The sequence below is a fragment of the Aspergillus caelatus genome (genome assembly GCF_009193585.1).
Source record: "Aspergillus caelatus strain CBS 763.97 unplaced genomic scaffold BDV27scaffold_191, whole genome shotgun sequence".
NCBI classification, from domain to species: Eukaryota; Fungi; Ascomycota; class Eurotiomycetes; order Eurotiales; family Aspergillaceae; genus Aspergillus; species Aspergillus caelatus.
In genome coordinates this window covers 458-20,838 of record NW_022475454.1, presented here as the reverse complement: position 1 = coordinate 20,838, position 20,381 = coordinate 458, and the positions used below count along the sequence as shown (strand labels likewise).

The following is a 20,381-nucleotide window of genomic DNA, read 5'->3' as shown; positions in this document are numbered from 1 at the left end:
GTTACAGTAGGATCACTGGCTGCTGCTCTCAAGATCATATCAGTCATAATCCCCTTCCATCATTAGATAATTTTAGGTTGTCTGGTCATGCTCCTGGCTGGCCATTTCAACTATAGTAGCTCTAGCATTTGTTAAGCTCTTGCACTAGAATCCCTTTGACATTCGTTGTGATAGAGGTCGGTGTATAGTGATATACTTCCCACGCAAAGAAAAAAAATAGATGTAGAGCCATGAGGCTAGTCAAGGACTAGCCTCATGGCGAAGCTTCCGGTTGTTGGGTGGGAGTTTCCGGGTCTTGTTTGATCTTGATCTTCCACGGGTCAAAAACTTTCTTGTTTTGGCGATCAGCCCCATTCTCTCCGAATATTGACCTCTTTGGGCGAGGCTTGGTCCTGACAGAGTATATGATGCGGTAGTGCAAGGCTTCAAGGGCTTCCTTCGCTAGGGTCCGCTTGAGATGGGATGCGCCCGAATCCTCAATGGAGGTGAATATTCTCTTGATCCGGTCCGCGAGCACATCAACTTCGGAGTTGAATTCCCGCTCTGCATCTTTACTCGAAAAGTCCACGCCGGACCAGCCGGAATCAATAGCAATATTGAGGATAGTAGTTATAGCCATAAGTTCCCCATAGTCGTATTCCGGATGATCTTTCGTCTTATATCTCTTCACGTCAAAACGTTTGTCTTTCAGGACATTGGTTATTCTCTTTAAATAAACCATCACATCTGGCTCTTCGGTTAGTGGAGAAGGATCGCTCGTTAAGAACGCGACGGCGAGACGGCATCGCAGCATTGCAATCCAGCTTGATGTTGGCAAGATGTGCGTCAAGAGACGACTCTGGAATACAGCATCTTTGATGGTTTCATAGGCAGATGTGCACACGTGATATACCTAGATACGTCAGTGGATATCCTTGCATATTGTCGCACGACATAGGTAGCCTTACCAACTCATCCGCCGTTTCTTCGGGGATACTCTCCAACACTGCAGTTATAGTCCTTTCCAATTCCGAGCAACCCATGGAGTCGCGAGTTAATGACATGTCGAGCGAAAGACGGAAGAGTATACTTAGTATGTGCTCTCTAGTCTCGTCGGAGAACCTATCAGAATGTTAGTAGCTGTTTCATCATGGTGCAACCTCGACACTAACAGATCTGCTGTCCCACGCAGAAGGTTTAGAATAGACAGCAGAGCAGCATGGTGCTGTGGAGCTGCGCGCAGCGAACTATCTGTGTTCTGTTAGTTATACGAAAGAGCGAAACGAGCAGAAACACAGGCTAGCCTCACTTTTTGGGATCGCATCTGGAACTATAACTTCAGAGAATGCCAAGGCATTCGGCCTTGCTCCCATCCTTTGAAAAATGGCGTCAATGCTGCCCGGCTGCACGAGCGACTGTATACGTTCCGCAGTAGTGTTCTTTGAAATGCTTCAGTATAAAAACCTCTCCCACCCAACATATAGATTGACAAACCTTGAAGGCCCGGCAATAAGCGTTCCTTAATGTATCTCGAGGCTCTGAGGGTACTAAAGGATGTAAGCGCAATGTTAACTCAGGGATTCATGTCAACACACCAGAATTAAGCATCCACATAACCAACTCGTCAGGCAGGAGCCCCCTTGACAACGCGAAATCAACAGAGCCTGAATGAAATGCTCGCTCTCTCGATTCGGGATCTGCAAACAGGTTAGAGACGGAACCCGAGACACCACTTTTCAAGCGAACCTCTTAGCACAGAAAGACTTGACTTTGCTGGTATACAGTTCCGTGGAAACGCCGGAGGAGGAGCTAATTCACTGCCGTGGTCGAAGAAAAACCACGATTTCTCCATGTCAAATGCCTCCGTTCTCCGAACAGCATCAAGTAAGCGTCGCAGCCCCGTTTCGTCATTCTGGTCGTCGAGAGCCGACGTCAGAATACCTTCGTGCAACTGTTGTAAGCCCGGAGCTGCCTCGGACTTTGACGTGGCTTTCCGGGCATTTTCCTCTTCTAAAGCAGCCCTAAGCTTTGCAATGCTTGCCTCGGTCTCATTATCATCGACTGCCTGGGTAACAAGACTATCAATGGTGTGCTTGTACTTCGGGGCAGAAACGCGACTCAGCGAAAACCTTCTAGGTTTCACGTCGTCTCTTGACGGCCGGGAACGCAAAGTCCTTTCGTGGCTAGACGGAACATTGTTTGTTTCTTCATTTGTGGAAGCATCATCTGGTTTGGCGAACTTCAAAAAAAGAGAGGTTGGATCTTCAAAGACCTCGCTTGTGTCCGTATCTTCACCATCGGAGCTGATTACAACTTCTCTTCCGTTTCTAACAACGCGCTGGGCTAAGTTGAAGCTTGGTGGTAAAGTTGGATCAGAAGCTGTGAGTTCAGTATTTTGAGAGCTTGGTTGGTGCTGTGAGTTTTCTGCAGAACCTGTGACAGAGAGTAACAATGACTGTTTCAGCTGCAATGCTGGACCGTCTGGCGTTTGTGGAGATCCACCATTTGATACAAAGGACGATGGCGGTTCAGTGAGGGGAGAAGACTGAGAACTCGCGGCAAGAGTTTCGCTTGGATCCTGGTACCGAGAATCTCTGCTAGCTGAAAAATCTGGCCGCTTGAAATAATTCCTGATGCTGGACCGTTGAGACATGCCGGACATTCTGAAGGAAGTTTGATATGGAAATTGGGCCCGCATGCACGGCTCCCGATAGCTAGTAGACATCTTGGCGCTAAACCTTGAGTGGAGAAAGGTTAGGTTCGGCGCTAGCCAATAGAATGGCCTTTACCTATTACGGGTAAATGGGGTACTCTCCCGGGCCGCAGTATACTACGAGACAGTCTAGACTACGTCTAAACACTCATTTTGCTTTGAATGAAGTTAATAACTGCTTCTAAATCTTTCTAATTGCTTGCGCAACTATAAAGTTTCTCTGGAGCAAACTAAACTCGGAAGTTTCCATCAAGTCATACAGGTTAGTTTTGTTATACGATCATTCTATGTGAGACGCACTATCTATCACACCTTCAAACCAGCTTTCTAGCACTACTGACCTTCGTGCCGAGCTTTCTTACCCTGGTTGTTTGGCTATTCTCAGTGGCCTTCCCTTTCCTTGTTGTGTGGGTATGCATATATATCTTTGTTCAACATGGGGCCCCTTTATAGGTATTTGTAGTAGCAAGTACAATCCTCGAGCTGCCCAACATGACGGTGGATCAGAACCACTAAAGAAATGCCATAACTAATCAATCGTACGGAAAGTCATATATCATTTTAGTTGGACTCACTTGGTATAGTATTGGTACCTAAGACTATATGCTAGACCTGCTCCTCAAGCGAGATATATATAGCCCTCTAATGCTATCCAGCTGCCGTACCACACCCTCAACACCCCTGAAAGTTTTCGGCAACTTGATATCATAGCTACACGAAAACAGGAAAACGAATGGTCATGAGTATCATGCTAGTCTTACACCTAGAATTGGACGTTGATAAAAACAAGCGATGGACTTCTATGTGTATAGAAATTCATGTACATACAACGAGTAAACCTCACTGGGAGTCAACTTTCTTCTCTACTGAAGTAATCTGAAATCGGAGAAGGACATTGTTTGTATATTTACTGAATTATGCCATTAGGAAGAGACATGCATAATAGGTTCCTCTATGAGGTATGACTGAGCGGTCTCCCAGTATAACTACAGATAGACTATACAGAGTAGAGGATGATTTCATGCCCCTTGCGCAAGACGAGACTTTATACTTTATACTGAGACACTATCTTGCAATTCTTTGATTTATAGTCAGTCCATATCTCATTTTGATCCACTGAACAGGAAAGGAGTTGAATTGTGACAGAGCTAAACTTCGATAATAAGGTATAGGCTTGGCATCTAATTGCAGACAAATTATATAGAACTAGCAGATAAAGTACCACCGACAACGGGAAGGGGTAAAAAAGGTTTTCCATAAGGGTGATTTCCGATCAACGCAAAGTTCGATAATCGTGATTTTTTGGGCAATAGTTACTCAGTATTCAAAGCCAATTACTGCTTTTGGTGGAATTAGTCCCTTTAGGAGCTTCATCCCGACGCCCTACGTAACCTTAAGTCCCCACCTTGCCAAAAGGAACATTTCAATTCTCAGGATACCTTTTTGGTAATTACAGCAGACTTCATTTGTTTGTGCTGCGACAATAATGTAGGGAATAGATAGAGTACTACTAATAGAGTAGGAGCAGCGCTCTAGGTTACATTACTGCCTAAGGTATGGAGAACCTGCTCGGAACACCTACGGGGGTACAGATACTTGCAGTCGACTTTGTCTGGCCTAATCGTGCACTGCCCCCCTTTTAAGCAGTGGATTGCTTATCGAGCCTGAAATTTTCCACCTGTCTTCTGTATCGGGAAAAGTTTAGGGGTTAGAGAAAAGTGCAGATCTGGCTTACTGTACACTGTACACTTTGTTCCCCACAACAGTTCGCGGCCGATCTGACTGTCTGACGCAAATCCATTACAGCCAACGACTCGAGATCCAGGATCCACCATTCAAAGGAAGTACTCGAAGACTGATTATGATTATGTAGGTCAACGCATGCTCAGCTGATTTTTGCTTATAATAAGGATCAGATGAGAATATTATCATGGCTTTCAGGTTTCTAAAAAACCAGTTGTACGGTCGGAAGACGGATGTAAAGTGAGCAACAGAGACTGTACTCCGTATGTATCGATGTATGTGCATATCATATGCTGGACTGACGTAGGCTCATTTTGCAAATTGTGATTTGCAGCGTACAGAGTACAGTACGGGTCATGGGATACTGCATGCATAAAACCGGTAGGCGGTGCGTATTGCCAAATTTAGATAGCAAATGGAAAGATACCCTATACGGGGGTGAAAGTAAATTCCGACTGGTTTATACCACACCGCGTGAGAATTACCTAGTCACTGACGGGAGCATTTCCTCGCGTAGAGGCTTCCTTTACTGCGTACCACAGACTGAGTTTATCGGAACGATTTCGAGAACAGTTGGCGGGCGATCATTTCATCGGCTCACGTAACGAGCCAAAATCCACCGCAGCTACGCGCAAGATGGAGCCACACCATACTAGATTCAGCAGTTAGCTTATAAAGGCCAAGACGGGAAAAGGAGAGGGGTGAAGGCAGAAAGATGGAAAAAGGGGTAAAGGAAAACATAGAATGATAGAATTGCGAACCCCCCCCCTAATACTAATCGATGGTTCTGTCTTTGGTGCACAAATGAGATATGGATAGCCGTTAGTATAATTCTGGGCTTATGCACTGTCCATGTAGGTATACAGTTTTTCCTGACGCCAGAACTACAAAGAGTTAGGGCAAGTGGAATGTATGGCCCCGAGTACAGATGATGCCTCATGGCCTGTGGATAAGTTACGGAGAAAGCATGTGCCGTCCGAGGCGGCCTTTAGCCTGTTTCAGGCCCCATTCTCCGAAAATGCCCCCCATATCTAAAGTGGGTGACATGTTCTGTTCCATGGAAGCTGCACTATTTTGCATACCATCTCATTTTGCAGGATGGGGTATAATTTCGCATACGAAAACCTCACTGCCACTTCAGAGTACGTAGTCAGCTCATACCTACAATCGAGGGGGCTGATTATGGGTCACTAGTATTCTATTATTCCGTATAGGTTTCTTTCAAGGTGTCCCAGCCTTTTTTATTTATTTTTTTTTGTACATGTGTAATTGTTTTACGGAGTACATTAAAAATTATGATAGGACAATGTCAGATATGCACTGCCTAAGTTCGTATAACACAGCCTTATAGTCCTTATCCTTGTTCCTCTTTTATTTCTTATTTTATTTTAATTTTTTTTTCTTTCCTTGTTTCCGCATTACTCCCTAACGGACAAGTTGTCCATATCGGAGGTCCGATTTAACCGTGCGGGATGGACTCGGTACCTAGAGTAGTAGTATGCGGGTATTGGCAATATGTCATAAATCACTTAAAAGTCCTCCGTCTTCCGTAGACCCTTAAGAATATAATGGCCTAGATGTTTTGCTTTAAAGAACTCGCCTCTTCCGAAAGCCGAATCCCGTATCGGAGGGTGCTTGCCACCGGGTGTTAAAAGTTTGGAAGGAGAACCAAAGTATCGTTGCTTACAGTCCATGGCGAGGCTGGCATCACTGGATGCCCATGCCGAACTCGTGGTAGGTACTGGTACATTCTGCTGGTAAATTACCGTAATGATGACGGCAATATCTAGATCCCTTTATACGTCAGTATGCTTTTTGCGATAGGTAAGCTATATATCGAGTCGATATTAGAGAAGAGATTGAAGATGGAGCCGAATAAGAAATTGAGGGAATATAATGGCATTGTACACCATAGTAGAAATTGTATGCAAATGTTTATGTAGATGAAACACTCATGGAAAATTTGGCATCACTAAAGGTAGCACCATGATGATCATTTTCATCTTAATAATTTAAAACTTACGCGTTCTCTGGTTCGAATTTTACCATACCGGACAGGAAACAACGTCCATGCCGCTGATCCCGCAGAAGCTGCAGCGTATTGGATTGGTAATATACCCTCCTCGTTCCCGGGGCTTCCCAGAGGGAGAGAGGGATTGGCAGAAACACTGTCCCTAAGCCTCTTGACTTACTTTTCCCTCTCACATTTTCCCCTCTGGAGGATCGATCCTCATCGCCAGAGATTTCTTTAGCACTTTTGGATCCTGTGTATCACTTCTTCTATGTTAGATGCATGGCCCGTGGCGGGTAACCCATCTTTCTCCCCTCCCCCGTTCGTTCGCCCTCTTCCTTGCTCCCATTACACTGCTTTAGACTGCTGGTAACTCCACCAAATCCACCCGCTTCACTTGAGCGCCTCACAGCTGAGATCTTTTACCACGCTGTCAATCACGATATAATTGGCATAATTTTTCTCACTGTCTAACCTTTCCGCTCTTCTCCGCGCAGAAACAAACGAAGAATTCGCGAACTGGCTGCGGTATTGTCTGTGGCTCCTTGGAGCGGATGCTCGCCCTCCACCTTTAAGTACATAACGGCCACACATTGTATGCCCTGTCGAGGGCTAGAAGTAGCCTAAATGGCTTCCAATCATCTAGCGCCGCCGGAGAACGACTTACCTGGGGGTGAAATTCAGGAAGTGAGCAGCAATATTTCCAAACCGACTAAACGACAACGATGGGCGACGCAGCGAGTTCAAGGCGCCGGAGGTGTGCGGAAACGCGTCTCTATCATGGATCGCTTTAACAAACGCTCGGAGATGAAGAACGAGAAGCGCAAGTCCACATCTAGCAATCTTCCTACCGCAGAGAACCCAAATGCTGAAGGCGATGCGGAAGCCAGCAATCGAAGAGTATACTTTAACATCCCTATCCCTGAGACGGAAAGAGATGAGGATGGTCACCCCAAGGCGTATTACCCCAGGAATAAAATTCGGACTGCGAAATATACACCATTGACTTTCGTCCCGAAGAATATTTGGCTCCAATTCCATAACATTGCTAATATCTATTTCTTGTTCATCATTATTCTTGGTGTACGTATCGTCGGTCTTACGCCGAAGATGTCTGTGACTAACAGCCAAATTTAGTTCTTCTCTATTTTCGGTGTCGATACTCCTGCCCTCAACACGGTTCCCTTGATCGTCATCGTGGTAGTTACAGCCATCAAAGATGCTATTGAGGATTGGCGACGTACAGTAGTTGATAACGAAGTCAATAATTCACCGGTATACCGCTTGATCGACTGGAACAATGTGAATTCGGTCGAAGATAGCGTCTCTCTGTGGCGTCGATTTAAGAAAGCCTGTACCCGGGCGACTATATGGACATACAAAACGATCAAGGGCTTGGCTCAGAAGAACAAGAAGCAGCATGATCCCGAGGAAGCTGATAGGCGTGCGTCTTTTATGACCACAGTGACCCCCCGTGCATCTGTGTATTCTCAACGAGGCGACGGCGGCTTGGCAGACGAAGCTATTCAAATGACACCCGTTCCTTCGCCGACTCCCGAGGCGCGTCCGGATTGGACACACGCAGTTGACGAGAATAGCCAATACCTGCATCCTGACAAAGCTCGAGACAGTGTCGCACTACCCGCTTATACTGCTACTTCCCCGAAAAAAGGTGGGAGTGTTGTGGACACGTCCAAGCAGATAGTTGGAAAGGCCAGGTTTAAGCGCGATTATTGGAAGAATGTCCAAGTGGGAGATTATGTTCGACTATACAACGGAGATCCCGTTCCAGCCGATGTAGTGGTGTTATCAACGTCCGATCCCGATGGCGCATGTTACGTGGAGACGAAGAGCTTGGATGGCGAAACTAACCTCAAAGTCCGCCAAGCCCTCCATTGTGGTCGGCAGGTCAGACATGCCAGAGATTGCGAGAGGGCGGAGTTTGTGATCGATAGCGAGCCACCGCACCCCAACTTGTACGCCTATAACGGTGCGCTACGCTGGGACCAGCGTGATCCCGACTTCCCCGACGCACCTCGAAAGGAAATGATCGAGCCCATCACAATCAACAATATACTCCTCCGTGGTTGCTCCTTGCGTAACACCGAATGGGCTCTTGGCGTTGTCCTTTTCACTGGTGACGAGACGAAAATTATGCTGAACTCAGGTGTGACACCCAGTAAAAGGGCCCGCCTTGCTAAGGACCTCAATTGGAACGTCATATACAACTTCATTATCTTGTTCTTCATGTGTCTCATTTCCGGCATCGTCAACGGTGTTGCGTGGTCCTCGACCGACAGGTCTCTCAATTATTTCGACTTGAAATCCTATGGGAGCACTCCAGCGGTCACTGGTATTATCACCTTTTGGGTCGCCCTTATCTTATTCCAAAACTTAGTTCCGATTTCACTCTATATTTCTCTCGAAATCGTTCGCACAATCCAGGCTGTCTTCATTCACAGTGACATCTTCATGTACTACGAGAAGCTGCAGATTTACTGTGTGCCAAAGTCTTGGAACATCTCAGACGATGTTGGACAAATTGAGTACATTTTCTCAGACAAGACAGGCACGCTCACTCAAAATGTCATGGACTTCAAGAAATGCACTGTTAATGGGATCTCGTACGGCGAAGCGTTCACCGAAGCGCAGGTTGGCATGGTACGGCGAGAGGGAGGTGATGCTGATGCTGTTGCTGCTAGGGAACGGGAGAGAATTGCTCAAGATACGACCAAGATGCTCGAGTTGTTACGCAAAATACATGATAACCCATATTTGCATGATGAGAGTTTGACTTTCGTATCATCGAATTATGTGGCAGACTTGGGAGGCCAGTCAGGTGATGCCCAGAGGAAGGCCACGGAACATTTTATGCTCGCCCTTGCGGTGTGTCATACTGTCATCACCGAGCATACACCTGGAGATCCTCCACAGATCGAGTTTAAAGCGCAGTCGCCCGACGAGGCGGCTTTAGTGGGCACAGCTCGAGACTGTGGCTTCACTCTTCTTGGAAGATCAGGTGACGACCTCGTTTTGAATGTCATGGGGGAAGAGCGGACATACACCGTACTCAACACTCTAGAATTCAACTCGTCAAGAAAGCGAATGAGCGCGATCATCCGCATGCCTGACGGTCACATACGACTCTTCTGCAAGGGTGCTGATAGCATCATTTATTCGCGCTTGGCTCCAGGGAAGCAACAGGAACTTCGAAAGAAGACAGCAGAGCACCTTGAAATGTTCGCTCGTGAAGGTTTGCGGACTCTGTGTGTCGCAGATCGCGTGCTCAGTGAGGAAGAATACAGGGTATGGAGCAAGGAGCACGACATTGCCGCTGCTGCGCTCACCGACCGTGAGGAAAAGCTTGAGGAAGTCTCCAGTAACATCGAACAAGAACTCATGCTTATCGGAGGAACTGCTATTGAGGATAGACTCCAGGATGGTGTTCCAGATACCATTTCTCTGTTGGCGGATGCTGGTATCAAGCTGTGGGTCTTGACAGGCGATAAGGTGGAGACTGCCATCAACATTGGGTTCTCGTGCAACCTTTTGGATAACGATATGGAATTGATCGTCTTCAACATCCCAGGCAATGAGCCACACCGTGCAGCGCAAGAACTTGACCAGCAGTTGCATAGGTTTGGACTGACCGGATCTGATGAAGAGCTTCTCGCTGCCCGCCAGGACCATACGCCACCAGAACCAACACACGCCGTGGTTATTGATGGTGAGACCCTCAAGCTGATGCTCGATGATGAACTAAAGCAGAAATTTTTGCTATTGTGTAAACAATGCAAGTCTGTTCTTTGCTGTCGTGTCAGTCCTGCACAGAAAGCTGCAGTCGTACGCATGGTCAAGAACGGCCTTGATATTATGGCTCTTTCTATTGGCGATGGTGCCAATGATGTTGCCATGATCCAGGAGGCCGATGTCGGTGTTGGTATCATCGGTGAAGAAGGCCGACAGGCAGCCATGTCCTCTGATTATGCTATTGGTCAATTTCGGTTCCTTCAGCGTCTTATCCTTGTCCATGGAAGATGGTCTTACCGCCGCATGGCGGAGACCATTGCAAACTTCTTCTACAAGGTATGTCTTCTATCATTTGCTTGTCATCCTACCTATTGGGGTCCGGCTAACAACTTTCTAGAACTTAGTATGGACAATTGCACTCTTCTGGTATTCGATTTACAACGACTTTGATGGCTCCTACCTCTTTGACTATACATATATTGTCCTGGTCAACGTGGCGTTCACATCACTTCCCGTGATTTTCATGGGTATCTTTGACCAGGACGTCGACGACAAAATCTCTTTGGCTGTTCCCCAGCTGTACATGCGAGGCATAGAGCGAAAAGAATGGTCTCAACTCAAATTCTGGTAGGCTGTGCAACTGACTACTCCTTCTAGTCCGTACTAACATGCCCTAGGTTGTACATGGCCGATGGCCTTTACCAGTCCCTCATTTGTTTCTTCATGCCATATCTTTTGTACAGCCGGGCGACCTTCCAAACCTCTAATGGGCTGGATATCGCCGACCGCACTCGTATGGGTGTTCTCGTCGCCACGAGCGCGGTCATCGCCAGCAATACTTACATCATGCTGAATTCGTATCGGTGGGATTGGTTGACAGTATTGATCAATGTTATCAGTACACTCCTGATCTTCCTTTGGACTGGTATCTACTCGTCGGTTGATGCTTCGGCTCAGTTCTATAAGTCCGGAGCGCAGGTCTATGGAACTTTGTCTTTCTGGGTTGTACTACTGCTTACCGTCACGATATGCCTCCTTCCTCGGTTTACTTTCAAGGCCTTCCAGAAGGTGTTTTTCCCCCTAGATGTGGACATCATTCGGGAGCAGGTCACTCAGGGCAAATTTAAGTTCTTGGATCAGTATGAGGCGTTTGTACCGCCCAAGGCAGCTAGCGCTGCGGCTTCAGGTCAGTTGTTGAGTGATGAATCGGCTGCTTCTTCGGATTTGGGAAAACCAATGCAACCCAGTATGAAACAGGATCCTTTTTCCGACGACCAGCAGATATATACGCCTTCCGTTGCACCAACGTCGCGTACCCATCAGACGCACAACCACCGCAGTCAAAATGGCAGTAATGGGACAAATTATGCATCCAGCCTCGATACGAACCAATTTTATCATGCTCAGCCTGTGGACTATGTCCGCGGCTCGACCGAACGGACGCGGCATTCCTTTGATAGAGTCCGACATGATTTCGAAGCGAACAACGAGCTAACGCGAGTGGAGACGGGCCTTACAAGTGGCGCTCAAGAGCCTCAAAGTCCTCATAGTCCACTAAAAGCCCCTTACGATCCTCCATCGCATTCATCATAAACTATATTTATCCATCTTATACTATACTATATACACTCGATGTTTCTCACGACCCTTTGTCGGTTTCTTGTCGATGCATCTGTTTCGTTCTGTTTGTGGTTTTGTATGACGAGTAATCTCCTTGTTTTCCTGGAGCCCCGCTATTTATTCCCCCATAGAAGGCGTTCGGTATACATATCTGGGTGGTTCGGCGCGAATATTTTCTACTGAAGCTTCACTGCGTTCATTCTTTTGACCTCTTCCCTATTTTATCTACTTTGTGGCGTAAGGCCTGTTTTTTCTTGTACAAAAGCCTTATTTTCGTGTGTGTGAATACGCTTTTCTTCCATCGCTACCCTTTTCTTTTCCCTTCCTCACTTATAATCTTGACTGTTTTCACAAAAGATCTGATCAAAGGACAACCTTGAGCGCTCTTGAAGGAATGAGGTATGTGTGGTGGCAGGTTTTATGGATTTTACGTTTTCTATTGAAGGCTGTCAATATGAATGTCCCTCGGAGAAGTATAAAGTTCATTCGAAGGTAGTCAACCGTCATGTAGACACTCAGCAGCATTCGGCAGGACAGGATGCGGACGATGGAAAGAAATGAGATTAATCTGAATTAGGTGTAGCGCACAGAAGCTCAGGTGGAGGATAGGCGCGTCCTCGCGCGTAAAGTGGAGGATAGGCGTTTTGACCGCCTTCTACATTAACCAATAGCCAGGAACGAAGGTGCGGCACTGATTTACTCCGTTGTATTATTGCATGCCTTTGCCGATGGGCTTTTTCATTTCTCTTTACACTTGAGTCTCTTTGTGTTGTTGCTTCCTTGACGGCATGGGTAAGCACACTGTTTTTTGAATTCTTATAAAGATTGTGTTAATGCACATCATTCCCCCGACTTCCCTTTATCCTTCCTTTCACACTGTGACGTGGTGGCGTGCAGCGGAAAAGCAAAACCTTTTGTATCATCGCTCAAGTGCCCAGTTGCCACAACCATGCCTATATAGCCCACCGTGAAAGAGGATCTTTGAAGCTTGGTCGATCCAGTGAGGTAGCTCTGTGAGTCTTTTGCATTCTAGATTTGAGCATAGTAGCCAATCCTTGTCTATTTGGCAAGGGAATGCTCCATGCTCTGTTGTTTACAGCAGCGACACACCACAGCTGGATTACCGGATCGTAACCATGGAGTTTATGGATATTGTTGGGTGAGTCGCTAAGTTGTGCAGCCTGCAGCTGTCACCGTTTATTGCAGTAGTTAAGCGTCAATTTGTTTGCAGAGAGCTACAAGCCCTTCCTGACAACGTCCACCTGTTATGCCCGCGACAACATGATGACGACCACGCACGCTACGACGAAACTGACCAGGTAGACGAATCGGGGAAGAACATAGCAGAACTAGTGGCAGAGGCGGCAGCTCGCAGGGAAAAATTCCTGTCATGCATGCGCATATTGGCGTACAACGAAGAGGGGGTTGAAGAGCTGCAAAACTGGATTTGGAGGAAGTTGGACGACACCCTTGAGAAATGTGATCTCTGTATCAAACAGTACTATACGGGAAAGATTTGGTTGATGGAGCAACTGAAAGAAAACTACGATGATGAAGATATCGAAAAGTTTTCCCGGATGATTGACGAATGCGACATAAAGAGGATAACGAGGAATTTGACCACCGCAACAACGAAATTGAAAGAGGTACCTCCCCAGGAAATTGGGCTTCATGTGTTGGACCGGGCTTCTTTGCTATCTATCTTTGAGAGCTTGAGTTGTGATGCTATGCTTCGCAATGACAGCCTTCTCCAGCAATACTTCGACGAGCCATTTAGGCTTATTCAGACGAAGCGTAGTCTAAAAGTTTCGGACTATATCCCGGCTGTCTCCCGTTTCTTGTTTGACCCCAATCAAAGTCGCAGCTTTTGGGCTATCCAGGCTTGGATGCGGTATTCCCGACCTCCCACCGACACAGAATTTGATTGGGCAATCAAAGAAGGGCTTTTAGGCGCACTTAGGTCAGCTTCTCAACAGCCGGTTCAGGTCGCTGCCATCCAGCGACTATGGCGTGGAATGCAGCTTGTGGTGAAAAGGCTGGATAAAGACCAGATTACTCATCATCTGCGAGCCCTCGAAATTGACCCTTGCCGTCTTTCGGTGGAGCACATCGGGATACAGTCTCCTGGCCTGCGCTTTATCTTGAATACGATTCAGATATTTTTGGAAAAGGCACCTGGAGACTTCTGGGATGCGATGCAGACCATATCGCCTCAAGCTATCATTGAGCTTGTGTTCTACAATCCCCAGCTGGATGCATTTTTGATGCAAGCCACCGATGGCGAGCCCTATGAAAAGTCCGCTATGAAAGATATGTTGTCGTGGATTAATCCATTTATGTCATCACTGAAGGGCCCCCATCAACCGTCAGCATGCAGATCCCTAGTTTACCAGCTTCTTGATCGGCTACAAGACTCACGCCTGCCTAACTTGGCCAGGTATCATTGCTTTCACATCGGCTTGTCAAGCTTACTCTATACACTTCGCAGTTTCACCGACCATGAATCTTCGAGGGGCTCTGTAGCGCGAATTGTCCTATCTGAGACCATGGAAGTTGTGAGTGCAAACATCGCTAGAATTCTTGAACCTCCCAAGTTTGAGGTTGAACAGGGGCGTCAGCGCGAAATATCAGCGCTGTGCATGGATGTCATTCGTAATACACTCGCTCTGGAGTGCCAATCTCTCAAGAGCGATTATGAGGTCATCTTACGGTATAATACCCTTCAGCATGGTGTAAGCACGTATTCAGCTCCAATTTGGGACGCTGTTGTAAAACACCTTCATGAAGACAACCTGGCCCTTTCAACATCTGCTCTTCTCGGTATATTACCGCTGGTCGGTTTGGAGAAATTCCCCACAAAGGGAGGAGCCAGTCAGGAGAAGACTCACTTCAATATGATCTACGGCCATCTTACTCATCTGTCATGCTTAATAATTGAGCGTCTTGCAGATTTCAAACCGGAGCATCTTGATGAGCTCTTCAAAAGTCAAGATACTAGTAGTGCTCTGATTTCCGCACTTTTTGCAGCTGATCTGAACACCTATCAAGCCGCAGTGGATCTCATAAAAAATGTCAGTGGACAGTCTGCTCGAAGGGATGCCATTTCCCATCTTTTACAGTCTTTCTTTACTACGACTATGTACGGGCTCAGCTGGTCTTTTCGACGTATATCAAACATGAAAACATTTGCTTCTGCTCCGAGGATGATTCATACAGGGACGGACATTGTGGATATCCTTTGCGACAGCCAGGCTGGTATGCTCAGAACTCGCAAGCTCGCAGATCGCCGAGAGATTCTTTCTCTTCAGAAGCTGTGGGAATATCTGTGGCAAGCCTTGACCACGATATTTGACGAAACTGAATCGTGGCATCTCAGAGGCAATGACAGGATGGTGATGCTAGAATTCTGTCGCGATAGTATCCAGTTCGCCGATCTTCTCTTCGATCAGTACGGTGTCTTTCTGAGCGCCGTTGTCGACGCGGACCCCAGTCAAGAGACCTCTGCCCGCGAGAATTTTCTCAAGTCTCCAACGGCGACTATGAGTACAATGGTCAAATGGCTACGACTGAAGGATGAGTATTTGGCTACTACTCTAGTTGGACTTGTTGCCAAGCTCCTTCGCCGTCTTGGGGAGCTCAGCGTTACCACCGTGAAAGAGGATGCTCTAGATTATATTGAGGGTGTCGCAGTCAAGTCTACCGTCAAGACTATGCTGACATTACGGGAAAAGGCAGAACTTGTTAGAGCTTTGGAAGCTTATTACAAGAAGCCTGTTGTTACTGCTTCGACTGCTAGCCTAAAGAAACAGAGCTCGATCACAGCATTTGCTAGACCGGCCGAGCTTTCAGCTACTCCCAGCCCATCAAGAACACCGGACGAGTTCGACGACAATGTTCCAGATGATGTCCTATTGCAATTATCTCGATCTGTTGAACTAAACAAGGAAAGAGTCGCTGTCGAAGCGAAGAAGAGGGCTGAGAAAGCAGCAAAGGCTCTTCCAGCGATTCCCAGGCCCGCCCCGGCGCCTTTGAAGTCTAATGTAACCGTCCAGGCTTTCCGTGAGAAACGAGAAAGAGAGCGAGAGGCTAAAAAGAAGCGTGATATGGCCGAGCTTGCACGTTTGAAGAAGAGTCTTCCGGCGACTGGAGTGGCTGAACAAACCGCTGAACAAGGTTCTGGGCTGACTGGAATTGGAGTTAAAGGCAAGGATCATAGGCCTGCTGATAGTATGATGGTGTCATCAGGGTCAGAGTCTGAATCGGAGAGTGAGGATGAACTCGACAGAGAGCTTTTCGGCCCCAAAGGTGGATCTAAACCTGACGCCGTTAGGGCCTATGAAGAAAGCAAGAGACTGTCACTTAAACAGCAGGGTCCTGTCAAGAAGATCAAGCAAGTGCGTTCTGCAAAGGATATGCGCGCAAGATTGGCTCCAGACCTCTCTTCACTACATCGGACCATATTGTCTTGGGACTTTTTTGCTAACGGCGATCTTCCGCCGAACTCGGGCCGTACTGATTACAGTTTGATATCCAACACATTCAGAGACCCTATTGATTACCAGAAAACTTTTGAGCCTCTTTTGATACTGGAAGCATGGCAGGGTTTCCAGTCATCGAAAGAAGAGGGAAATTTCAAACCATTCGAGGTTAAGGTCGCGACACGACTGTCAGTGGACTCTTTCGTGGAAGTTAGCACGGTTATGCCAGCGCTTGAGGTCAAGGACTATGGGCTTGGCGAAGCAGACATTGTCTTGCTTTCAAAGGCAAACTCACCGACTAATAATCCGTCTGCTCCGCATTGTCTTGCTCGGATTGCGGGAATAAATAAGAAGAAGGGAACCGTAGAGATTGCCTATAGAGTTAACCCTGGTAACTCATTTATCAACGCCCTTGCACCAGGATCAGAGATCTGGGGTGCCAAGGTTACATCCTTAACCCCTCTCGAGCGTGAATATGGTGCTCTCATGGCCTTGCAATACTATGATCTTTGCGAGGAGGTCGTGAGAGCCAAGCCGTCCCCAATCCTGAATTATTCGGAAGCAACCTTGAGCCCAATTGCTGAGAATTACAACGTTAACCCCGCCCAGGCGAAGGCTATCAAGTCCGCTCTGGACAATGATGCTTTTACCCTCATTCAAGGTCCTCCGGGATCTGGAAAAACAAAGACAATAGTTGCTCTTGTGGGAGCTCTGCTGAGTGGCGTACTTGGCAACCAGGGTGTCACCATCTCGCGGCCAACAGGTGTCGGGAACGTCAAACCTCCCCCAAGGACAACTACTTCAAAGAAGCTGCTTGTGTGCGCCCCTAGCAATGCCGCCGTTGATGAATTGGTCATGAGATTCAAAGCAGGTGTCAAGACAATTCAGGGTCGCCATGAAAAGCTATCCGTCATTCGACTTGGAAGGAGCGATGCTATAAATACCAACGTCCTTGATGTGACCCTAGACGAACTAGTGAATGCAAGATTGAGCCAAACATCACGCAAAGACTCGGGCGAAAGGGATCTACAGAAGATTTATATGGAGCACAAAGCAGCTGACACTGCTTTCAAAGAAACTCGTTCCAAGTTGGACCAATGCAGAGCCCAGGGCTTACCTGTTCCTGCAGAACTGGAACGCGAGTTTGAGCTGCTTAAGAAGAAGAAGACTACGTTGAGCCAAGAGATCGATAATGCCCGCGACAAAAACCATTCAGCGGCCCGTGATGCTGACTTAACCCGGCGGAAAATACAGCAGGAGATCATTGATGGGGCTCATGTTATCTGTGCCACTCTCAGTGGTAGTGGTCACGAGATGTTCCAGAACCTAAGCATTGAGTTCGAAACAGTCGTCATTGACGAAGCTGCGCAATCGATTGAACTGAGTGCTCTAATCCCGCTAAAATACGGATGTTCCAAATGTATCCTTGTCGGAGATCCAAAACAATTACCGCCCACTGTCCTGTCCAAAGTCGCTTCGAAATTCCAATACGAGCAGAGTCTGTTCGTCCGGATGCAGTCGAATCACCCTAGGGATGTCCACCTGCTGGATATCCAATACCGTATGCATCCGGAAATCAGTGCATACCCGCGCAATGCCTTCTATGATGGTAAGCTGCAAGACGGTCCTGATATGGCACGGCTTCGCGCTCGTCCCTGGCATCAGAGCGAGCTTCTTAGCCCATACCGGTTCTTTGATGTACAGGGTCTTCATCAAAGTGCTGCAAAGGGTCACTCGTTGGTCAATATGGCGGAACTTCGGGTAGCCATGCAACTATATGAGCGGTTGGTCTCGGATTTCCAAGGCTTTGATTTCTCTGGTAAAATCGGCATCATTACCCCGTACAAAGGCCAACTAAGAGAGTTGAAAACTCATTTTGCCGCGAAATATGGAAATGCAATCTTTAACATGATTGATTTCAACACTACAGATGCCTTCCAAGGAAGGGAGAGTGAGGTTATTATATTTTCTTGCGTTAGAGCCTCCAACAAAGGAATTGGTTTCTTGTCCGACATTCGCCGTATGAACGTCGGTTTGACGCGTGCCAAGTCCTCACTCTGGGTTCTAGGAAATTCGCAGTCCCTGGTGCAGGGCGAGTTCTGGAATAGCCTTATAAAAGACGCTCGCCGTCGGAGTGTCTACACTGATGGTGATGTTCTGAAAATCCTTCAGCGGCCCCAGTTTACTGGCTACAAAAATGTTGACATGCTGGATGCTGATGCATCAGAGTCAACAAAGCCTTCTGCCGGTACACCAACCGATCCTACTTCTCAGCCGTCCTCATCCTCCCGTGACAATCTCCCAACAGATGCATCTTATCCTACGGGTGCGTTCAGCAAGAATGACCCTTACGTCTCCCCACCTGAGGGACCGTCAGGGGGTGCCAGCGGCTTGGATGATAACCGCATGTGTGGTTATTGTGGCAATTTCTCTCACATGACTCATAATTGCGACAACATTGATGCGAAGGAAGCAGCTCGAGGCAACTGCTACAGATGTGGGCAGCCCGGACATACGCGTGCAGTTTGTACATCGGAGCGTTGTTTGGAGTGCGGCGAGGCTGGACACGTTGCTCGTGACTGCAAGTCTACGAGAGTTCTATCAAAGCAAGAGAAACAAAGAATTGCGCGAGAGGAATATCATCATACGCAAATGCAAAAGCAGAGAGCGGAACGCCAAAGGGCCAGACAACTTGGAGGGCACGACCCTAAAGTACCTGTTATCCAGGTTACGTCTGGTCCCAACGAGAAAAAGCCCGAGCAACCCAAAACAGATAGCAGCAAAGGCGCAGCTAAGCGCAAACGCACAAATTCCCCCTCTTCTGACACCGCGATGCCTCCAAAGCGAAAATCAGATCAAAATGTACCACCAACAGCCCCTAAGAACCCACGACGAAAAATCGATGCTAATGTTCCGCTGAACACGGAGGTTGGCCATTCCTTGCAACTTCATAATGAACTCTGCTGATTAGTCTCGCAGGATTTAGTTAAACCGTCACGAGATGGGCCGGCTTATGCGCCTATCAGCCAGAATAAGCCTCCCAGCGGCCCACAAGCGGATGCAGGTCCAGCAAATGTATGTGTTTTATTTCTACTATGGATAGCTTGGCAACTGCTTGCTGACTTCACTCTCTTATATAGCATCCACAGCGGCCTCCACAGCGGCCAGGGAATGGGGCCAGGGCCCCTCCACCGATGCGGAAGAAGAAAGCAGTCGATCCGTTCATCCGACCGAAACGGAGATAGGCTGTGGAATGGATGCAGCATATATTCCGGTGCATCTCATATCACCCGGCTCCCATGGTTCATTGTTATTGTTCTACAGAAGACATGTGATATGTCAAGGTATCACATTGATCTACAGATCTACAAGACAACACGGTCCTACTTCTCTGACATGCATATGAGCGTCTCCATCTTCCCCCTCTTTTGTTCTTCCAGCATTTTCGCTTCCACTTTCTCTTGATTCATACCTATGCCTTGTGTTGTCACCTTTTTTTATTTTTCCGTCTTGTTGGTCAACAGGCGACAAAGAGTTGCGCTGAGAATAAGATATCTTTGTCGGGATTTCAGGCTTGGGGTTCTCTAATATATCGTGAAAAGCATTGCGTGGCGTTGGGTTGTATTTCTATTTAAATTTTTGCACTGAGACAGGATATGTACTACAGAGGCTTGGAGAATCTTCATTCGGTGAGTATACCCTTAGAAACAGGTGAGCTGGGAGGGTTGATTCCAATAATGCATGATTATTTTGGTTTCGGGTGCATGCTCATGTTCACAGGTTGAAAACTGAGTATTGTAATTAGAATAAATTATCATTGTAAATAGTCTCAGTCTCAATACTGAGAGGCTCTTTTCCTAATGATGTATTTAAATCAACTGCTAATCTCATCGGTTACCCTTTGGTTCATGCATCTAATGCTACGTATTGGCAAGGTGGCAAAGCGCCGGACATATCATTTCCCAGGCTTACCTCATATCCAACCACCATCCTGGAAAGAAAGGTACTAGAAAGGAAAGGAAAAGAAATAAAATATCGGATTGATCAAGGGTACTATGTCACGCACGATATAGTATCTCATAGCGTG

At 47.2% G+C, this 20,381-nt stretch overlaps 3 protein-coding genes across 3 annotated transcripts; 2 read left to right on the top strand and 1 right to left on the bottom strand.

The window, feature by feature from the left end:
* Positions 1–70: 70 nt before the first annotated feature.
* Positions 71–2,636, bottom strand: BDV27DRAFT_133733 (uncharacterized protein). The gene is made up of 7 exons (XM_032068147.1): positions 1,726–2,636; positions 1,575–1,676; positions 1,474–1,526; positions 1,289–1,418; positions 1,152–1,230; positions 948–1,101; positions 71–892 (listed from the first exon to the last, which is right to left on the bottom strand). The coding sequence occupies exons 1-7, from the start codon at positions 2,630–2,632 to the stop codon at positions 254–256; spliced, it is 2,064 nt and encodes a 687-aa protein (XP_031924030.1). The 5' UTR covers positions 2,633–2,636; the 3' UTR covers positions 71–253.
* A 3,969-nt stretch (positions 2,637–6,605) lies between these two features.
* On the top strand, positions 6,606–12,289 carry BDV27DRAFT_133729 (uncharacterized protein). The gene is made up of 5 exons (XM_032068146.1): positions 6,606–6,815; positions 6,944–7,529; positions 7,584–10,532; positions 10,594–10,823; positions 10,874–12,289. Exons 2-5 carry the CDS (start codon positions 7,074–7,076, stop codon positions 11,787–11,789), a joined length of 4,551 nt encoding a protein of 1,516 aa, XP_031924029.1. The 5' UTR covers positions 6,606–6,815; positions 6,944–7,073; the 3' UTR covers positions 11,790–12,289.
* A 663-nt stretch (positions 12,290–12,952) lies between these two features.
* On the top strand, positions 12,953–19,539 carry BDV27DRAFT_161163 (putative tRNA-splicing endonuclease; the record flags this gene model as incomplete). Its single annotated transcript, XM_032073169.1, has 4 exons — positions 12,953–12,975; positions 13,048–19,222; positions 19,274–19,369; positions 19,435–19,539. 4 exons carry the CDS (start codon positions 12,953–12,955, stop codon positions 19,537–19,539), a joined length of 6,399 nt encoding a protein of 2,132 aa, XP_031924028.1.
* Between the last annotated feature and the right edge of the window lie 842 nt (positions 19,540–20,381).